The sequence below is a fragment of the Bombus fervidus genome, chromosome 18, assembly GCF_041682495.2.
Source record: "Bombus fervidus isolate BK054 chromosome 18, iyBomFerv1, whole genome shotgun sequence".
NCBI lineage: Eukaryota > Metazoa > Arthropoda > Insecta > Hymenoptera > Apidae > Bombus > Bombus fervidus.
The window spans coordinates 4360563-4382422 of NC_091534.1; the positions used below are offsets into that span (position 1 = coordinate 4360563).

At 38.4% G+C, this 21860-nt stretch overlaps 3 protein-coding genes across 5 annotated transcripts in view; 1 reads left to right on the forward strand and 2 right to left on the reverse strand.

Moving 5' to 3' along the window:
• Positions 1-21860, forward strand: part of LOC139996446 (putative fatty acyl-CoA reductase CG5065) — a 236615-nt gene that overhangs the window by 93498 nt on the left and 121257 nt on the right. The window contains exons 3-8 of the mRNA XM_072020812.1: positions 902-1218; positions 1318-1565; positions 1791-1974; positions 2250-2435; positions 2529-2783; positions 2855-3073. Coding sequence (XP_071876913.1) covers positions 902-1218; positions 1318-1565; positions 1791-1974; positions 2250-2435; positions 2529-2783; positions 2855-2933 — 1269 coding nt within the window. The 3' untranslated portion in view covers positions 2934-3073. Of the gene's footprint in view, positions 1-901; positions 1219-1317; positions 1566-1790; positions 1975-2249; positions 2436-2528; positions 2784-2854 lie in introns of the transcript that reaches the window.
• LOC139996456 (fatty acyl-CoA reductase 1-like) overlaps positions 1-21860 on the reverse strand; it is an 81661-nt gene that overhangs the window by 45155 nt on the left and 14646 nt on the right. The window lies entirely within an intron of this gene.
• The window catches only part of LOC139996477 (putative fatty acyl-CoA reductase CG5065), a 46434-nt gene that overhangs the window by 14357 nt on the left and 10217 nt on the right, over positions 1-21860 (reverse strand). The window lies entirely within an intron of this gene.

A 21860-nucleotide genomic window follows, 5' to 3' on the forward strand; every position in this document is an offset into this window, starting at 1 on the left:
TATAATCGTAACGGGAATATACGACTCCCGTTGACGAGCTTCCTCGCGATCGCGTCTCCCCGCGACTGGAAGAAATAACAGTATGTGATAGATTTAGGGACTGTTAGGATAAAGACTGTTTCTCCGTTTGAAGGACCTTAGTTAACTAAACCCTAAGATTTGTAGGGTATCCTCAGACTAGCTGAACATGTCCTGTGGAGATGCATCGACATCTGGTAATCATCTTGCCCGAAGAATAGGGTCTGTTTGTGGCGAGCCACGGGGCAAAAACCATTGGAATGTTTACTGTCCAGTGCCGCTACAACTATTTCTTTTTAAGGAGAGCTATACAATTACTTTATACCTCAATTAGGTAAAAAAGTTCATCTCCTGACCGCGGCTACGTTTAGCGACTAGTTGTCACTTCGAGCCCAAGCTCATTATCACAAATCTCCGACAATTAAAATCGGGTTAAATTATGCAAAGTAAAGTATTGGAGATTCTCCCAAGAATTCCAAAGAGACTTCCCAAATTACTATTTGATAATTTAGTGGCAAATATAGGAACTGCAAGTGTGAAAATCCTGAAACATGAATACAATCCATGAAAAAAGCAATGAAAGTGCGAATAAAGGGTTGAATAAGACGAATACTCTCGAAGAATTCTACGAAGGTAGTGGGATTCTTATGACTGGAGTAACAGGTTTCCTTGGAAAAGGTCTCTTGGAAAAACTGATTCGCAAGTTTCCTCGCATCGCTGCCATCTTTATACTAATTCGACCAAAAACGGACGAAACGATAGAACAACGATTTAAGAAGCTCATAGATGATCCCGTTCGTAAATATATTCTTGTTTCTTTCAATTTTTAATCCTATCAGGAGCGAAATTGATTAACTCCCACTTCTGGAATTTTCGTTTTCAGATTTATGATGGCATTAAAGCAAAGAACTCCTCACTCTTCAGCAAAGTTTATCCCGTGAAAGGTGACGTGAGTCTGCCGGATTTAGGTGTTTCGCGAGAAGATAGAAATCTGTTGTTAGAGAAAGTAAATATAGTGTTACACGTGGCGGCCACTGTGAGATTCAACGAGCCGTTACACGTGGCTGTTAATGTGAATACGAAAGGTACTGTGCGTGTCATCGAACTTTGGAACGGACTAAGGCATCCAATTAGCTTCGTCCACGTAAGCACAGCTTACAGTAATGCGAATTTACATGAGATCGAGGAAAAAGTTTATACGTAAGGATAAGTTATATGCAGACGCTGTTTCGTGGTTTAGAAATATTACATTTATAATTATATCGTGAAGAATATGTTCACTTATTATTGCCTTTGCAGTACGAGCTTGAGTCCTTCGGAGGTGATCGATATGTGTGACAAATTCGACAAAACGTCGATCAATCAAATAGAAAAAGGGATTTTAAAAACTTATCCAAACACATACACATTCAGTAAGAATTTAGCAGAGCAGATTGTAGCAAACAAGTGCAAAGATCTGCCAGTTGCGATAGTGCGGCCGAGCATAGTTGGTGCCTCGTTGGAAGAACCATGTCCTGGTTGGCTAGACAATATTTCTGCAATAACAGGTTTTTCAGAAATCCGTTTCAATGATAATTGTTCAGTTAACATTTCAGAATAGTGGAGTTAATCTATTGGTTTATGGGAAGCTAAGGATTTCCACTAGATCATCATTATTATATTTCAAGTTTGTTGTTGTTCACAATTATGAAAATTCTTTCGAATCTATTCAGTGCTACGTTTCTGCTATTCAAAAATCACACATAATTTCTAAACCAATTTAATGTTACCAGGTGTCATTCTTCTAGCCAGTAGAGGATGTGCAACAGTAATGCGGGGTAGGAGAGATGCAAGATTAGATATCGTGCCCCTCGATTTCGTAGTCGACATGATAATATCTACTGCATGGCATGTTACGCGACATCGTGAGCACGAAGTTAAAGTTTACAACTGCACGAGTAACGCTAATCCTTTTAGGTAAAATTTATTACGAATCTTTTTCAACTCGCGTAATTCGATTGTTACGGTATTCCATGAAATTCAGTTTATTTAAATAATGTGATCAATTCGCAAATAAAATAAATAAATAAAAGTTCGCTTTTGCTCTCAATACTTCAATTAAGAAAAGTAGTGATATAACATAATATTTTATCTAAATTCCATAATATTTCCCGAGATACTCGGATGACAGTAAACTGTGCTTTAAGTATAATTGCAATAATTGTAATAATGTAAATGTTCCAATTGACAAGGTTGGGTCAGTTGCAACAGCTCGTGTTGAAGTATAGCAGAGAAATGCCAATGAACGATACGCTATGGTACCCGAGTTGTCCAATAATAGCTAATAAATATATTTTCAACGTTCTGAGTGTAATTCCGTATGTTCTACCTGCGTTCCTCATAGATACATTTTTAAGACTGCGAGGCAGTAAACCAACGTGAGTATTCTATCGATCCTCGAACAACGAGAACAATCTTCCTGGGGTAATCTCTGTATTCATTTGTAATAATTATTAAAAATGATATTTCAGAATGATGAAACTTCTAAAAAATGGCAACAAGCTGTTCACATCGGTATCATATTTCCTGACGAACGAATGGACTTTCCAAAGGGATAACTGTTCCGACTTGGCAAGGAAGGTGAAAATGTTACACGACAGCGATATGGTCACACTAGATTTGGAGGATATGGATTGGGAGAAGTATGTCGCAATTTACCTGATGGGAATTAGGAAATTTATTCTAAAACAAGAGTTTCAATCAACAGCCCGAGAACGATTATCAAGGTGCGTATAAAAGTATCTTTGTATAAAAAAATAGGAACTAATATAAATACATATATTTTCGATTATTTCAGATTGTACTGGATACATCAGATCACTAAAATGTCCGGTATAATGATCTTACTACTGATAATATATTGTATCGTGTACTGACTATTTGAACGTTATTTTGTCTGTCTAAACCAGAGGAATATAAATACAATTTTATGAAGAAGGGATTCATTATCCTTTTCATTTTATCTTTTTATTCGTCTTCTTTCAAAATAAATCCATTTATGACATTGTTTATTTTTTCTATAAAATTTTTGAAAGAATGTAGATATTTATACGCACATGATTTTAGAGATGTAAGCAATTCATCTGCTCACTGAATATGAACATTTTTTCATTATAGGGGCAACATTAAAATGTAAAAATTCTCTATCATCCTCCACCAACTGAAAGTTACGACATAGTTATTCGTTAACAATAATAATTTATCGCTGAAAAGTGTACACAATAAACAATGATGATACAAAATAAATATATTGTCAAATAAGATAGTTCTAAAATAAAACTTTTCTATGAATTCTTCATTTGCTCTAAATGCTCACTTTGATTCTCAAGTTGTTTGCTCAATAACCTTGTAGTTCTTTGACTAGTCGGCTTTAAAATATGTGATACTATCGACGAAATAGAGACCAGACGTGACATTCATAGCTGGATAAAATATTATTTCACATAATAAGTAGTAGGTAGGTTTTTGTTTAAGCTAAATTTAAATAGGATATAGGTTTTCATTTCATGTGGATATATGTGAATATCGCAATATACAGTGATCAATAATTTGTACGGAAATTGTGTGTGATTCATACGAAACAGCATTTTTCCATGTTTATTAACAGCTCATAAATTTATAAAGCGTACGTGGTTATTCTGTGGATATTGCTATTTTTGTTACGATTTATCTGACAACAGTCCGGCCATCGCAGTGCATGTGTAATTTTCTTACGTTGTGTAAACTTGCAAAAAAATTGTTTACATATACATTTGTTTATTAATTATTTATGAAAGCGAAGATTCGGTGGAAATGCTAATCCTCTCTGTCCTAATACACCCTGGAGTAGTTTACGATATGACGTTACGGATTTCAATGAGTATGCAGATTTAATGTTTAATCATTAATTTTTCTTAGAAAAGGTCTCGCAAAATGATTTCCGTCTGTGAATCCCATAATCTTCTTCTCTACAGCTTGTAAGCTACTAACCATGCATCGCTCATTTGGAATCGTTCTGCACTATATTGTTCAAGCTGACATATTTTCGTTCGTGTAAGGAAATCAAATCAAGCACAGTGATATTTCGACCGATTTTCTTCAACGAAGAAATAAGTCTCAAAAGAACCATGGGTCGCAAATAACTCCTTCTGTGAGACAAAAATGTTTGTTTCAATAAATCTTAAATTGGCTTTGTTCACAATGTTTTTCCAGCAACAAAGTGAAAAACTTGGTGACCCAGCACTTAATATTGCGATATTTAAGTCCATATCGAAAATTTAATCGACCACGTGTTCCTAAAGAATAACGGATTAATTATTGCCTTTACTCATGCACATTCGCTAACTTGCTTACGATTGCTCATAGTTGACCAGTTCGCCAAGTTGTTCGTTAAACATTCGTATTATTACGGACAGAATGCAGACCCGCGCCACATGGTCCACCTCGTTCTTCATGTTCCACAATATTGGACTTCGCACGTAATAAATTTAAAATTGCGATATATAAAAATTTGTATATATAATGGTAATCAGATTTGTAAAAATATGAATGTACAAAAATCGTACTCCTTATCAGCTCTAATAAGCATTGTCGAACGATAGCATTGACGGCCACTACTAATATCAAATCATCAAGTGCTTACACCGTTGATCGTTGGCAACGTTAATTTCGGTCGTATGCGTAATAAATACAAAATAAAATATCGGAATATAAATAAGATATTTACATCAATTGGAACCAACATATATATATCGTAGCATCGATAATAAAACTGCAATTTTTTTTTTCTGTCATATGTATTGCTGCCATAATTTTTGAAATGAACATGACTAACGTAATTTTTTCAAACAATTTTGAATACTTGTGGTTAACAATAGCGGTTTCTTTCAATACGCTGGAAATCATAAAATTTGTATTAACAAATTTTTATCTGTGTTTAACTGTTTCCGAAAGAACCTCTTAAGGCTTGAACTTTAGAGAGTGATTTTACCTTTTAAACTTGAGTTGCCACATCTAAAAAGGATACGAGTCTAACATTTTGCGTTGTTTTATAAACCTGCAAAGTTTTATCTAAATCAAGGGTCTAACCCATCGCGACCGTTTTCTGTTAGTAGTAAGTTTCCTTTTGATTTTATAGACTTGAAACTGTCGTAGCATTTAATTTATCGGTGGGGCAGCCAGCTACGCTCGTTAAGGCCCGGGTGGGAAGACGACACGTCGTCGCGAGTATCCTCGCTCCGGGACATTTATTTGCAAAGGATGGAAAACCAAAATCTCTCTCTTGAAAGTAAAATACAACAGGCACAAGCAGGAGTCCCTTGTGTGTGGTATACTTTCTGTGAGTGCTTGGTATAGAGACGGTGTTTAATAAAAAGCACATCTCCAGGGCCCAGGGCCGACGAAACTCGTGTACTGGTCTTACCGTCCCGCCCGTGGAGGTTTTAGTCGGTAAGAATCCGGCACTACCTTCTGCCGTCCAGTGGTTTGCGGCGTCCCACACAGAGACGTGTCAGGTGTCTATGAAGATTTCCTCCACGTAAAAAAAAAAAAAAAATTTTTTTTTTAACGGCCACGCCGGAGCTAAGGTTCCTCGACGCCGTCCTTCCAAACTGGGACATTTGGTTGGACAGAAGCGCATTTCCCCTGACCTACAGAGTGACGCAGGTGCTCACGGGACACGGGTGCTTCGGGGAGTATCTGCACCGAATCGGGAAAGAGGCGACCGCACGTTGCCACCACTATGACGTTGGTGTGGACTCGGCGCAGCACACGGTGGAACATTGCCCGACGTGGACGGCGCCGCAACACTCTCTCACCGGGGAAATAGGATACGACTTCTCGCCGCCGGCGATTTTTGAAGCATTGCTGACGAGCGAGAAGAGCAGGAAGGCCGTAGCCTCCTTCTGCGAGCTAGTTATGCTGCGGATGGCGACAGTGGAGCGGCTGAGGGAGCGGGATTCCTATCCCGAGAGGATCGGCCGACGAGGGCTCGTCGGTGCCCGTGGACGCGCCTACACGGGGCGCGCGAGGGCCACCGCGACCGCCGATGGAGGTTGAAATTAGGTGGTGGACTCTCTAGCACACGCGGGCCGCCAAGCAGTCCGGATGGGGATCCGGACAGCCCCCGGGAGAGGACGCGACGTGACATGGTAGCACACCGCGCCATTTGCGCAAAGAATGTTGTGCGGGACGGGAGGGGGTCTGGTGTGTCGCCTCAGCGGTTCCCGGGCATCACTCGATCGCAAGAGAGACGGTCACCGTGGAGGTTTTGGTATCGCTCGGGCAACCGAGGCGAACAGATGTGTGTAAGCAAACGTGTGCTCCAGTCAAGTGACTTAGAGAAGTGCTATGAATAGTGATAGTGACAAACAATGCAGCAGCAGATATCAACAATCAGGATTGCAACCAAAAGAGAAAAATATTATATAAAAGGGTCGTCAGATTTACCAGGCTTACAGCAACAACTGCAAAATAATAACAACCAAAATGATATGGAAACAGAAGAAATGGAAGAGCAGTGGAGACAGGAGGAGTGCAGACACGACAACGAAATAAGTTACCAGGACGAAAACTGGAAGCTAGCAAAGACTAGCAAAAAACGTAAAATAATTCCAGGCACAAATGCTGCAGGAAACCCAGATACAAAAAAGCAGCGATGGCTGCAAGAATTACCTTTAAGAAACTCCTTCAGCTCACTAACGGAAGAAATAGACAATGACCCGACAAGCAAAACCACAACTAAAACACCTTACATATCAAAACCACCACCAATATTTGTTGAGGCCCAAATAATAGACCCGCTTATTGATCTACTAAACAATATAGTCGGGAAGGATAACTACACAATAAAACAAACAAAATTAGAACAAGTAAAAATTCAAACAAACACCCCAGAAGTTTATAGGAAAGTGATAAAAGAACTAAAGGAAAAAAATGCTATATACCACACGTACCAACTCAAAACGGAAAGGAGCTATAAAATAGTTATAAGAGGTTTACATCCAAAAACTAACACAAAACAATTAAGTGAAGAATTAGGAAAAATTGGCCATGAAACAAGAGCAATAAACAATATGACAAGATACGATACGAAGCAACCATTGCCACTATTCTTAATAGAACTTGAACCCAGAACCAATAACAAGGAATTTATGAAATCAAAAAAATACTAAATACAATTGTAACAGTGAAACCACCACGCTACAAAAAAGATATACCACAATGCATGCGGTGTCAACAATACGGACACACAAAAAATTATTGCAACAGAAGCCCGGCATGGGTTAAATGTGCAAAAAATCACCTAACAATACACTGCCCATAAACAGGAAAAATAGAAGAAGTTAAATGCTATAATTGTAACGGAAACCACCCAGCCAGCTACAAAGGATGTGAAATAAGGAAACAAATACAACGTAAACTGTTTCCTCCACTTCGCAACAGATCACACAATGACCATCAACCACAACAAAGTATAACGGATAACGAAACAACATTGAAAGCACAATACGAACTAAACGCTATAAACAGAAACATAGATCCCCAAGGTAACCGAAGCTACGCACAAGTAACCAAAAACATTAGCAAACCAACGCTTGCAAACAATCAGAATCAAAATAATAACATCGAAGACGTTACAGACATCAAAGAAATGCTCAAACAATCCATTAAAGGTATGGAAATGTTAGGAAAAATGGTAAGTGATCTAAACACAATACTAAGACAACAAGCACAACAAACAACAATCATGTTACAACTACTCACAAACTTGCTAAGTAAAAAATAGAGATGGACATTTTGAAAATAGCAGTCTGGAACTCCAATGGCTTGCAACAGTGAGCCCACGAAACTAAAATATTTTTGCACAAAAATAATATTGATATACTACTTGTCTCAGAAACACATTTCACTCTAAAAAACTACATGTAAATATCGTACTACACCATCTACGATACCGAACATCCCTCAGGTAAAGCACATGGAGGAACTGCAGTAATAATAAAAAATGACATCAAGCATCACTTACATAGTCAAACAAATCAAGAACACCTACAAGCAACCACTGTCACAATACAAACCAATGACAATTACTTCCAGATGTCAGCAGTATATGTACCTCCGAGACACAAAATGACACTAAAAAAATGGGAAGAGTACTTCCAATCCTTAGGCGACAAATATATAGCGGCATGAGACTTTAACGCAAAGCACACATTATGGGGTTCGAGAATTAGCACGCCGAGAGGTAGAACATTAGAAAAATACATTAGAAGCAGCAACCTCAACGTACTATCTACAGGAACACCAACGTACTGGCCGACAGACCCCAATAAAATACCTGACCTGTTGGATTTTGCAGTAACAAAAGGGCTAAATGTAAGCAAATTAAAAATAACAACTAGCCTCGAGCTTAACACCGACCATACACCAATTATAATAGAATATACAAGCATGTCAGAATCGCTTTGCAATAAAACAACCAATTGGCAAACTTTCAAAGAGCTAATCGAAAACAAAATCAACTGCAATATCCCGTTGAAAACACCTGAACACATTGAGCAGGCAGTAGCAACTTTGACAGAAATAATACAGGAAGCAGCGTGGGCAATCACCACCTATGAAACAAATAGCAGGCAATCAAAAATTATTCCGCAGGACATCCTAGACAAAATCAGGGAAAAAAGAAAAGCGAAAGCAAAATGGCAAAAACAGAGAACACGAGAAAACAAGAAAAACCTAAATAAACTTGCAAAGGAACTAAAGAATAAAATAAGGGAACATCATAATAACGAATTCTCAAAATTCATCGAATCACTATCCGCGCATGAGAATACCGACTACTCCCTATGGAAAGTCACTAACAAAATTAAGAAAACAATAAAAACAATCCCACCAATCAGAAAAATGGATAACACATGGGCCAGAACCAACGAAGAACAGGCAGAAGAATTCTCAAAGCACCTACAAAATATATTTTCGCCGTATGAAATTAATAACAGCATCCCTGGATGGCAAACAAATGAAGAAGTGGAAAATGCCAGCAACACAACTGATAAACGCTGCACCATACTCAGCACAACAGCGCAAGAAGTTACAAACTTAATTGAGGCAACAAAGACAAGTAAAGCACCAGGATTTGACTTGATCAATGGGAAAATCTTAAAAAACCTTCCCCCAAAGGCAATAAGACTAACAACGATAATATTTAATGCAATTCTAAGAATACAGTACTTTCCAACACTATGGAAAATAGCACAGATAGTAATATTACCTAAACCAAACAAAAACCCACATCTAACTGCATCCTACAGGCCGATATCATTACTACCTGCGTTTTCCAAATTATTAGAGAAAATAATATATAACCGCTTAAAACCAACAATAGAAAAAGAAAAACTAATACCGAACCATCAATTTGGATTCAGGTATAAACACTCCACAATAGAACAAATGCATAGACTCGTCAATGAAATCTTACAGTCGCTTGAAACAAAACAATACTGCACAGCACTCTTTATGGATATCGAAAAAGCATTCGACAAAGTTAACCATGAAAAACTTCTTCAAACAATCAAAAAGCAATTTCCAGAACAAATCTACAAACTACTCAAATCCTACTTAAACAACAGAACGTTTGTAGTAAAAATAAATGATGCATACTCTGAAATTAAGGACATCAAGGCAGGAGTACCGCAAGGAAGTGTCTTAGGACCAATATTATACACACTATACACGGCAGATATACCAACAACTGTCAACAGTAAAACACTGACGTTTGCGGACGATACGGCCATACTAGTGAGGCATGCAAATCTAGAAACGGCCGCCGCACTACTACAAGAACACACTACAAAAATAGAAAAATGGCTGCAAAACAAACAAATAAAAGTGAACACCAGCAAGTGCAACCACATAACATTTACACTTAGAAAAGGAAAAACACCAGATATTCAACTGAACGGCGCCCACATAGCACAAACAAAGCAAGTCAAATATCTGGGAATAAATTTAGACACACGCCTTACATGGAAGCACCATATAAAATCAATAATAAACAGAATAAGTGCAAAAAGGAAGCAGATGTACTGGTTAATCAATAGAAAATCTAAATTAAGCACAATGAATAAACTAAATATATACAAAACAATAATCAAACCAATCTGGACATACGGAGTCCCACTATGGGGGACTGCAGCAATGAGTCACATAAGCAAAATAGAAATAGAGCAAGCAAAAATTTTAAGGACAATAGTTAACGCTCCATGGTACGTCAGAAATGAAGACCTACGAAAAGATCTAAAAATTCCAACAGTCAAAGAGGAAATCGCTAGATACGCAAAAAAGTACAAAGAAAGACTTGCAGCACACCCAAACCAGCTGGCTGCTGAAACAAATAAAACCAAAATAGAAAGAAGACTGAAGAGGAAGCATCCCGTAGACCACGAAATAGAGATGCAATAGGAAACCTAGAAGATGGAACCCCGCTGGGGGTAACCATCCACATGCTATATTTTTATTCTTTAAGCTATAATATTTTACCAAATGTCCTTCTGGACAAATTGTAAAAATTTTAACAAATAATCAATAAAAAAAAAAAAAAATATTCGATTTAACTACCTCTGTTATCCTAACCGAAATAGGGGATCGATCATTTCGCGGTGTCGATTGTCTAATCGTAACGGGAATTTACGACTCCCGTTGACGTGCTTCTTCGCCATCGCGTCTCTCCGCGAGTGAACGAAGCAGCGTATTTCCATGGGTTTTAAATCTCTACAGGGCAATTACGGACAAAATAATACTCTAAATACAAACATCAAATTAGCATACCATTTGTGGTGAGCTAAAAGCTTATGTTTATTTAACAAGTCGGTAGAGGGAATAAAAGTCATTCCATATACAAAGAGTCTGCAGCTCTACTTTCTGACGAAAATAGCATCTACGAGGTCTAATTTCAACGCTTAACTTCCCATTTAAATATCCTCAATATTCTATACCTATACCATGAGTTTGCACTGCTCGCGATTTAATACTTTTGTTTTTTTTTGTAATTATATTTTAAATGTCTTTTAGAGGCTTCCATTAAATGCTTTGCTAAACTGGTTAGTTAAATTATTACAAAGTGTCTAAAATGTATTTATACGTTTATTTACCGTTATAATTCCGTGTCATCTATTTCCATTTAATGCAAAAATTGGGAATATTCATCAGTCTTTAATACAATTTATCATCGGCACGTGACTAATTAATCTTATCACGACTACAGAAAAAAATATCCACGTATATTCAGACACTCTTATAAAATTCAAATTATACTTACTGAAATTTGCAATTCAAATAGTTCATGCGATAGCGCTCGACGTAGCCTAGACCTGCGTATCCTGGGCGTAAGTGAAGTTGTGCCATGGCGGAGCCGCAAAAACCCATCGTTACGAAGCAGGTGTACTAACCAAAGGCACAATGACACAGTTGTTCACGGTAGTTGATCGTTATTTAATCAGAACTACAAGCAATACAAAGAACCCTGCAATACAATTATGCATTTATGAATGCAAAGATCTCATAATTATAAAGAATATATATCATTACTATTAATATATATTATTATTATTACATATATACTGAATAAAATATTATTGCATAATTTACAAACAAACAAAGTTAAGAGTTTTACACATTACCGTTTACACACAATTTGATAAAATAATGTTTCGAACAAAAACTAAAAAACTCTCGATCGGCTGCAAATTTCAATGTATGAAATTTCCAAAAAATTGTTTTTTTGATAAAAGCTCAATGTAACTTTATACTACGATCTTGAAATGACCCGTAATGTCACGGTAATTCTAAGTAATTCTTGTTTATGCATATATTTCTGTATTACACAACAAATTTTGATATAAGTATTACAATTAGTTTTTACCGATATTATAGCGTTGACATTTAATTAATTGCGGAACTCACGTCGTAATCATAATGCTAATCACGATCGTAACAAAAACTTCATTATATGATAATGTTAATAAACTGGATACGCTTATGTAGAATTATCTCCTATCGCGACACGAAAAGCGGTGAAGATGAACATGGCACTGGATAGATACTGAAACGTCATCAAATTGTTATTTATATGTTATCCTTCGTTCATATATTTATCGCAATTGACATTTGAATATTAACTTGTCGTACCGAACAATAATAACGGAGAGAGGGTTCTGATAATACGTGTTGAAGTGGTCATCACTTCCAAGAAAACTCTATATCTGGTCTTTAGTTGTCTCAAGCACTGAAGCTATCGACAGCGTATAGACAAAAGACTGCGTCGAAGGTAACCCATAAACTGTACAGAGACAACATTGGCTTTAGGGTTTTTCAGTCATAGGGTAACACTGCTAGTGTGTGCTCATATTATATTCCGAACTTTGTATTTACACTTTAGTATTCAAAATATATATTTTCTATCTTACAATTTATCCACGCGTTCCTTTGTATTCACATATATCTAATAACCTCAACAGTACGCAACTGATAGACAAAGTTACTGATTCTTGAAATACTATTACATTCAGTAAATTCTTTTGTATTTCTAACGTCTGTTTATATCATATCAAGTTGTAGTACATAGTTCGTGAAACGTTTATGCTGTCAGAAATGTGGAAAATTGCGCCTAGGACAATGTAACACATAAATTTTATACAAATTATGATTACATAGAATATGATTTACCATTTTCTTTAAATGGTCAGCAGGTCATGAGTACATGAAAACCTCCGTAAGTACAGTGAGACATACGATTACGAACTGCAGTTTTAGAAGTAGTGTTGAATTTTATTTAGAAATATTATTATCAAATCGTTGTATTGTACGTAAAGCACAATAAGCATCACTTACCACAATTACTATAATATAATTCCTTTAAAAGTTAGAACAAGTGAGCTTATTACTATAGAAAAAAGTACTATAATACGAAAATTATTTAGCATTTCCTCTGCGTACCTAAAAGAATAAAACACTTACAACGAACGTAAATGTATCATTCTGTGCATTGTAAAATATTGCGTAATTATATCGATCAGAATGCAATTCACCGATTTCAATAATTTTCAAATATGTTGCCAGGGTTATTATCCTGATTAATTTTACCTATACATGTAACTGTTTGATTTTAGCTTTCGAAACATTTTTTGTCTGAATTAAAATTTAATAATTTTATTTTCATAAACATTATTTCGATACCTTTTACTTTGTTGTAGATGCAGTATGCGTTAGGTTTGTGTGAGATTTGGCCCCAGTCGGGAACTTGTGTCCTCCCCTTCAAATAGCTATGACCTGCTGTGATGAGATGTTATTACGAACAATTCGGATAAAGACGGCGTGGTCGGAAAATGTCATAGAGTGTAACATACCATAGAGGATAGGTAGGCGTAAACAAGAATTGTAGATCGATGATCGTAGTACGAGTGGGCACTACTTACAGATCCTAACTGTTACTTTTTTTTAAAACAGAGTTTTATTACCACGAAAAATGTGCATAATATATAACAATATTCAATCATAGTTTCGAAAGGAAGTTTGAAAGAAATTTGAATGGAGGGATGGGGAGGGGAAGTAGGGTGGACTCATAATATGAAATTTTAGCTTCAGGTATTTATTAGTTTCCGAGTTACTACTCAAAAAATTTCGGTGTTACACATTGAATTCTGCCTATACTGTCTATGCCATGCAAATGAGGATTGAGAATACAGACTGTGAGAGTTCAAAACCAGCGAAGAGCTATGTCGCATAAATGTTCTTCTATTTGGTGACATCTTATAACTATCCCCGGTGAAAGAACATTGTTGTTTCGTACAACTACAGCGACGTGATTATTACAATCACAGTGCAGATCTTAACTCTTGGTACTAATTTTCAATCTGTGAACTCGTCACTAATATAAGGCAGAAGGACGATACAGAGTTTATCGATCTATTAAATAATTTATGATTTGACGACATAACAATTCCTCAACAATAAATATTATGCGGGGGAAGGAGAGCTCCTTTAACCGCAGAGTTTGAGGATGGCGTAGCACTAAAAATATTCTATATAACTAAAAATAATATAAATAGTAAAATTAATGGACGAATATAATACAAAAATAAGATACCATAATCACGTTGTATATACATTACTTACTCAGTAGACGAGTTTCGCTAGATATGGAAAAGGTTGAGCTTGGCTGAGCGTTCTGGTTGCTCTGGGTTTTCTGGTGGACCGGGAGTTGGAACGGAGCTGTGAGTTTGGTCGAAATCTCCGGAAAAACTGTAGAATTGGACAAGGAAGGTAACCAGAGTGAAGTGCTAGTGACTGTATGTGAAAGTAGGTATAAGAACTAGCTCAACTCAGTTTAGAAAAGACGTGGTAAACAAACATAACTACGTGTGAGGTTAGCGTCGCTGCACTGGCAACCCGGAAATTACACGAAAGCAGCTATATTGGCACGCGAGCCACAAGCGCGCCGCGCGGTCCATTTAAAAGTTGGAGTGGCGGGGGATTGTGACAAGTGCGAACATAGGTGGCCACTCTGCGAGGCCAATGGGAAGGAGAAAAGAAGCTACTGTGGAGTAGGACAAAAAAGCGGTTGAGACTATGAGAGGAGGGGGCGAAACGGTACTGGCTGCCGAGTTAACACACATTAGCACCAGATGTACGAGGAAGACGGTCCCTCTCAAGGAGGGGTTCTTTCACTCCGAACCTACCACGGGAGGCATACAGACCTAGGAAACATCGGAGGAGGAAGAGACTCCTGCCGTCGAAGCGCCCCGTGCGAAGAAAAAGAAGGCCGGTAGAACTCCTCAGCTCCCCACGGAACTGGACGAAGAGATGAGGTCATCTACTACGGCGGATATAGGAGCGGAACTGATCCGTCGAGCTTCCGATGTGACTAAGGTTGCCGAGACATCATGCAACCTTAAAGGTATACGCGTGAAGATGCTGAGAGAAGCGGCGAGGTCCATCGCCGCTGACACAACAGAGATGGTAAAAAGAATGGACTCCACCTATGGTGCCTATGCGATAATGGAAGGACGCATAGCGACACTAGAGGCGGAGAACGAGGCGCTCCGAAAAGAGCTGGCCTCGCCGCGATCGAACGCAAGATGGAGGAACTAGGACCTTCGCTGATCCAGCTAATAGAAAAACGCCTCCAAAGCATAGAAAAAAGAAGTGAAACGGAGGTGGTCCCTAACGCGACCACGAGAATGGTGGAGCTCGGATTTCCAAACATTCCAGTGACCATAGGTGGACAAGCGGCTGTCGTGGAATGGCAGACCGTTGAAAGAAGAAATAAGAAAAAGAAGGAGCCAGCGGAGAAACAACCGGCGAACATAATTCATTGTTCTTCTAATGATCGCTCCTTTGTTTCTATGCTCATTGTTACTTGTGCAGAGAAATATGTAACTAAAGCAATATACGAAATTTTCTTAGTTTGATTAGATTTCTTGGTTTGTTTAACATAATCTTTATATTCGTAAAGAATTGTACCGTCGTATTTACGCTTTCAATCTGATTTATAATTAAACGGTGAAGGTGATCTTATGAAGGCTACTTGTTTGCAAACTGTCAAGATTAAGCTAAAACAAAATTGTTATTATTTCTGTACATAGCTGTTTCTTCAGCCGATGTCACTGATGCCTCGAAAACCGTCTGACTTTCAATGTAATGGTTCATATTTCAATTCCATAAAAAAGACATTTATAAACATTATGTAATTTTCCAAATTAATCACTGCAAATGTTTCTTATATTATTCCTTTATTATAGAATACTTTCTTTATCACAATTGAAAATATCGACTTTTCATATTTAGAACTTGTAGGTGATTCGTACTATTCCGCTGCTAATAACTTATTTATGTATTTCGTTGTTGTCCTTCGAATATTCAGTTAATTCAATACAAAAAGGTCAAGTATGCACATGAATATAGATAAAACATTCTGAGCAGAATAGTAAGGATTTTACAAAATTCAAATGAAATCGGAAATAATTAGCAGTTACTCGTAATATTATTCAAATAGTACTGTAATCGCTATTTGAATAATGTATTCGAATACAAAACGATAAATTATTCGAATGATTAGACAAATTAACTCGCTATGAATAATGAATAATTATTATCCGAATAAAATATTCGACCAGACAGAATTTATACGAATAATTAGTTTCAATAAATATTTATTCCGAATCATTCGAATAACTCCCAAATCAACTTTTAAACTACATCATATTTTAACTTTGGTGGTAGAAAAGTATGAAGTTACAATATGCCGTATTTACCGTAATTTTCGATACCGTGTTGGATTCTGTCTCATGAAGATAAAAAAGGGTAGTATTGGTAATAGTCTTGGTAATAGTAGTAGTAACTTGGTAATAGAGTAATATTGGTTGCGCTATATACTTTTCCAGTCACCGAAAGGTGACCAGTAACACTTATCTGAAATGTAATTTCACAAATCGTTTTATATATTGAAAATAAATTGATACTCTACCACTTCGAGTACAATATTTGCATAAATAAATAACAAAGTTTATCATCTAAATGGTTATCACGTTAAAGTAAGTCATGCAGTACGTTGAGGGAACCAAGCTTTGAAAACGCATTAACTTCTGAACTAATAGATTCCTAAACTCAAAACCGTTACATATTGTCTATATTTATCGAGTTGATGGGCCCATACAGGTAAAGAGCAACCCGCCTCATCAGAAGATGGATGGGCCTGCCCGTCACCCTGCACCGACTACTTCCTTCTTCTGGGACGAACTTCCTTTGCGGCATGGAAGTAAGAAGATCGAAGTTTTACTCTGACAACGCGACTGCATTGGGGAAGCGATCGTACCGGAGGATTGCCGGGATACGCGAAGGGAACGGCGGCAACCATGAAGAGCCGAAGTCCGGAACAGGGGCTGGGGAGAAAGAGGAGCTCGAGTTTGAGTTTAGAAGTAAAAAAACGGCGACGGCTCTGGGACAAAGGAGGAGAAGCGCTGCCACCGTTGCCATGCCAGTATTATCGGCGGCAGAATATAGAGGTGGCATGGTCGGTCGAATAACTGCCGACCTTGGCGCGGAATTGCGGAATGACGAGGAAGAGGGTGCCTTATCTTGAGAATATGAGGCCGAACCCAAAGGACGATGGAGCAGCAGATCAGGAAGAAAAAAGAGAGAGGGCGAAGACTTCGAAAGCCCCTAATGAAGCGAAGGAAACAACTTCATAGGGACCAAGAGGAGTAACAACAATATGATATCCGGGGCCTCAACGGCTATAATGGGATCTCATCCCCAACACTAACAAATAGTGTCGAGCCGTCTCCGCTGTTGAGAGGAGTCGGACCGATGGCGAGCATATTTCTTCGTACACCAAGAAACGGAACATCGGACGGGACCGCTGCTCGCGAGGGTGGGCTTCGCTTTGGGCGGAACTCGTCCAGGATGGAGCCAAGAAAAGGAAAATTAGACGACAGCGAGGGCACCAGGAGAAAGAGGGAAACAGCAGCAAGTACAACCACCTCGACGAGGACATTTGCCGAGGTGGCTACTCTTCTCCGAATGGATAGAAAGTGGAAGACCGTCCAAAAGAGGGAGAAGAGGGCAAAAAAGAAGGTGACCCAGAGTGAACGGGGGCCTCCCGGATTATTCGGAAGTGAAGTACGCGGAGAAGATGCCAACTGTTCGGAGCGAGATTAATCCCTCCAAGCTCGGCTTCGCCTAAGTTCGATCTCGGAAAGCGGTTACGGGTTCCCTAATCCTTGGAGATCGCCGGTTGAAATAAGGGCGCGCTCCTGGGCGAGCGCATGGCGGGGTTCTTAGGAACACCCCTTTTAGGGTCGCCGTGCAGCAGGAGATGGCGGAGTCAATACTTAACCAATCGAATAGGGCGATCTCCCCTCTGTGAGGAACATCGTTGCATGACCGAACGGGGAGATCTGCCTTTCTGACTCTAGCAACGCGTTTTCTTATTTCTTTTTTTGTCGTTATTATTACTTATTAATCACTTGGAATTATTCCTAATTAATTACACCTTTTCCGCTTTTATAAAGCAAGTATATAATAAAATACATCAATTCTTTGTTTTTTAAGTAGTTAATATTGGTTTGTCCGAGCGTGGTGGAAACGCATAGCTCGCTGTGGCGCGCATGGTTGGCTAAGTGCGGAAGGTGACCAAGTTCGACTCGGTCACTCTCGAGGAAATGGCGGCCGCCGTCGCCGTGGCGGGCGGTTCCCGTGTCACGTAATTTTTAAAGTGAATGCACAAGATTCAGTATGGAATCAAGTTTATTTTTCACAGTTAGGTTTTTTGTTACAAAAGATCGGAAGAAGAACTGTTCGGACCTGGCTCGTACCATCAAGCTCGGTGAAGAAAGCTCGGTGTGGGTGTGCCCTTTTGAACTCAGAACGTGGATTCGTCGTTTGCACTTTTCGGTAGAAAAGTGAGGGTAATGATCCGCGATGCCCATTGGTTAATAAATGAAGTTATTACGACAAAGAAAACCAGATATGGGCATCCTTGTTCATGGGAAAAGTCTGTTATCTCGCCAGACACCCGCTTTCTCCGTAATAGTTAAGAGCGTGCAACAAACATGAGGACCATCTGTAAACCGAAAATGTTTATGTGAAGAGAAATGAAACTGAACAGATTCGGTTTACCGTATCTCCTTAGGCCTGTTGCGGGTTAGTGTTAACAATGGATAGCTCTTAACGCCCAGACTATGAGGAATCTCGCAAGGACCATCGCATCTGGCGTAGCACGTGCTAAACAGAAATTTGATCCTTGACACCTGCACCGGCAGGATCACCGCGGGGGTGCTTCAAACCGCTCCACGGGGTCACGGTTCGATGTAGCTTTGCTGGCCACTGAAGGCGGTGACGAAGATCAATACGGCAAGAGGAGGCAAGATAAGAGGGGGATGGACGACGGCGAGGATTCATGCTCTACCGACGCGCCAGCTCCAGTGCTGCAAGTGCTTGGCAACGAGACACGTGCGTTGGAATTGTACGTGGGCGACCGACCGGTCTGATCCGGTATGTACTGATTTGGGGTTGCCCGCGTCAGACGCTCAGATGCAGTAATAGGGTAGACAAAAAATCCCGCACGACACAGGCACCGAAACAATAACCAAATAGTAACAGAATAGCGGCGTTTGATATACACCCGACGATAAACCACCCCCCCCCCCCAGGGACCAAACCTTAGTATAAGAATGGTCCCAAATCAACACTGAACACCTTTTCTGTTACAACACTCTGAACCGTCACTCTGTTGGATTTGTAAAATAAATTTTACTACCGTAACTAAAGTTGAAATTTTTTAGCTTATTTGTGAAACGTTCGAACTACGACGCGAGGAGATCAACGGTGATCTGTTAATTTCGTGATTTATTGTGTCCCCTACGTGACATACGCGCTATCCCCAACTCAATTCACGGCACAATAAGCGGATAATGGCAGTTGAAATGCTACGACCTCTTCACACATCATCCACAGTACCAACAACTAGCACGGGACAAAAGATCAAGTATCGGCATCAGCAAAGGTAATCAAGTGTTTAGCAGAGTACGATCTATCATGAGCAGAAACAAATACTGCAAGAAGAAAGCAGAAGGAAGGACTTCTAAAAAAGGAAAACTTCCATAATACTTTCACAAAAACTACATTAGCTGCAACCCTAATGTTTCTAGAAGGACACCAGCAGAAACAAAGATTACAGCATCCGCTGAAGTAATTACGTACCAAAACTCCGAGCTATCATTAAATAATCCGTCACGTGACAATTACCCCCGATAGTCTTAGTATAAATAAGGGTAGCTATTTAGAGATAAGAACTAGTCAGTTAAAATCAGTTAATTAGTTGAAATTTTGTTGAGGGTCAGTTAAAGTCAGTCAGTAAAGGTCAGTCGAGGGTCAATCAGTTTTTGCAGTTGAATAAAGAATTGGTCGAGAGTTAATATCAAGTTCAGAAAAACAAAAGTCATTGCGAAGCTGAGAATTGTGTTTAATTTAGTCTTTGAGTAACGTCAAGAAGTAAAACCGAGCATTTTATAAATCGTCAACGATTCATACATTCAGTCCTTCAACTACATTAACCTAGTACGATAGTCCCACAGTGCGGTCAACAAGACATATATACAAGGTGTGAGTCTTGGACATTGTAATAATTTCCTCTTCAATAATTTCGTACTTGTATTATATATACTACTCGAATAAAATTATTCGTTGATTATTAACTCTAACAATCAAGAATTATCATTGTATATTTAATCGGGTTTTCCTTAAAAATAGTAAGTATTAAAACAACAGTTTGCTATGCAAACCTGACGCGATTGAAAAGTCGTGCCGGTTATGGTGCCTTCATTAATTCAAGACGCCCACGGGTTTTCGCATTACTTCTCTCGCTGTTAGCAGAAATATTTGCTCATCTTTGGACAAGACTTGCGAAGACATATTTGATTCTACAGAGAGTGTTATTATAGATAACTTGTATACATGTTAAATGCCAAAAGCAAGAAGAGATCGTAGAAACAAAATCCGTAAGAGTAAGAAACGTGCAGTACATGGGTCAAAACGTCCATTAGCTGCCGAAATTAAAAGTAAATCAATAAAGAAACGAATGAAAATGGGGTCAACAATGGGTTTAATAAGACTGAAGCAACCGGTTTCGTTGGAATGGTCTTCAGCAAAAACTGATCCGCATGTGTCCGGGCATCGCTGCACATTTTTATACTAATTCGTCCAAAAAATACTGAAACGATGGAACAACGATTTAAGAAGCTCCTAGATGATCCCGTTCGAAAATATTATTTTTTCAATATTTAAGCCCGCCAGGAGAAAAATTCATTAATATTACTTTTTCCTGAAATTGAGATTGTATCTTTTCTTCCTAAGATTTACGATGAATTAAATGCAGTGTGTTTGTCGGTTTTCAGCAGAGATTATCCCATGAAAGGTGACATGAGTCTGCCGGATTTAGGTCTTTCGCGAGAACAAAGAAATATATCGTTAAAGAAGGTAAACATAATGTTTCACGCCGGGGCCACTGTGACACTCAATATGCCGTTCCACGTGGTTATTAATGTAAATACGAAAGGTACTGCCCGTGTTATTGTCACGTAAAATAAAAAAAAAAGGGAATCGAAGATGTAAATAAAAGATAAAAATAAAAAATAAACAAAGAGAATTTATTTCTTAACACTTGTTTTTCACTGGCTACAATTTGCTTCTGAACTCTAGGCGTGACTTTTCGAGACTGAAGCTCTTACAACTTTTTTTCTTTTTTTTTTTTATTTGTTTTATTAAATTTTTACAATTTGTCCAGAAGGACATTTGGTAAAATGTTATAGCTTAGAGAATAAAAGAATAAAAAATAAAAATAAAAAAAAAATAAATAAAAATAAATAAAATATAGCATGTGCATGGTTACCCCCAGCGGGGTTCCATCTTCTAGGTTTCCTATTGCATCTCTATTTCGAGGTCTGCGGGATGCTTCCTCTTCAGTCTTCTTTCTATTTTGGTTTTATTTGTTTCAGCAGCCAGCTGGTTTGGGTGTGCTGCAAGTCTTTCTTTGTACTTTTTTGCGTATCTAGCGATTTCCTCTTTGACTGTTGGAATTTTTAGATCTTTTCGTAGGTCTTCATTTCTGACGTACCATGGAGCGTTAACTATTGTCCTTAAAATTTTTGCTTGCTCTATTTCTATTTTGCTTATGTGACTCATTGCTGCCGTCCCCCATAATGGGACTCCGTATGTCCAGATTGGTTTGATTATTGTTTTGTATATATTTAGTTTATTCATTGTGCTTA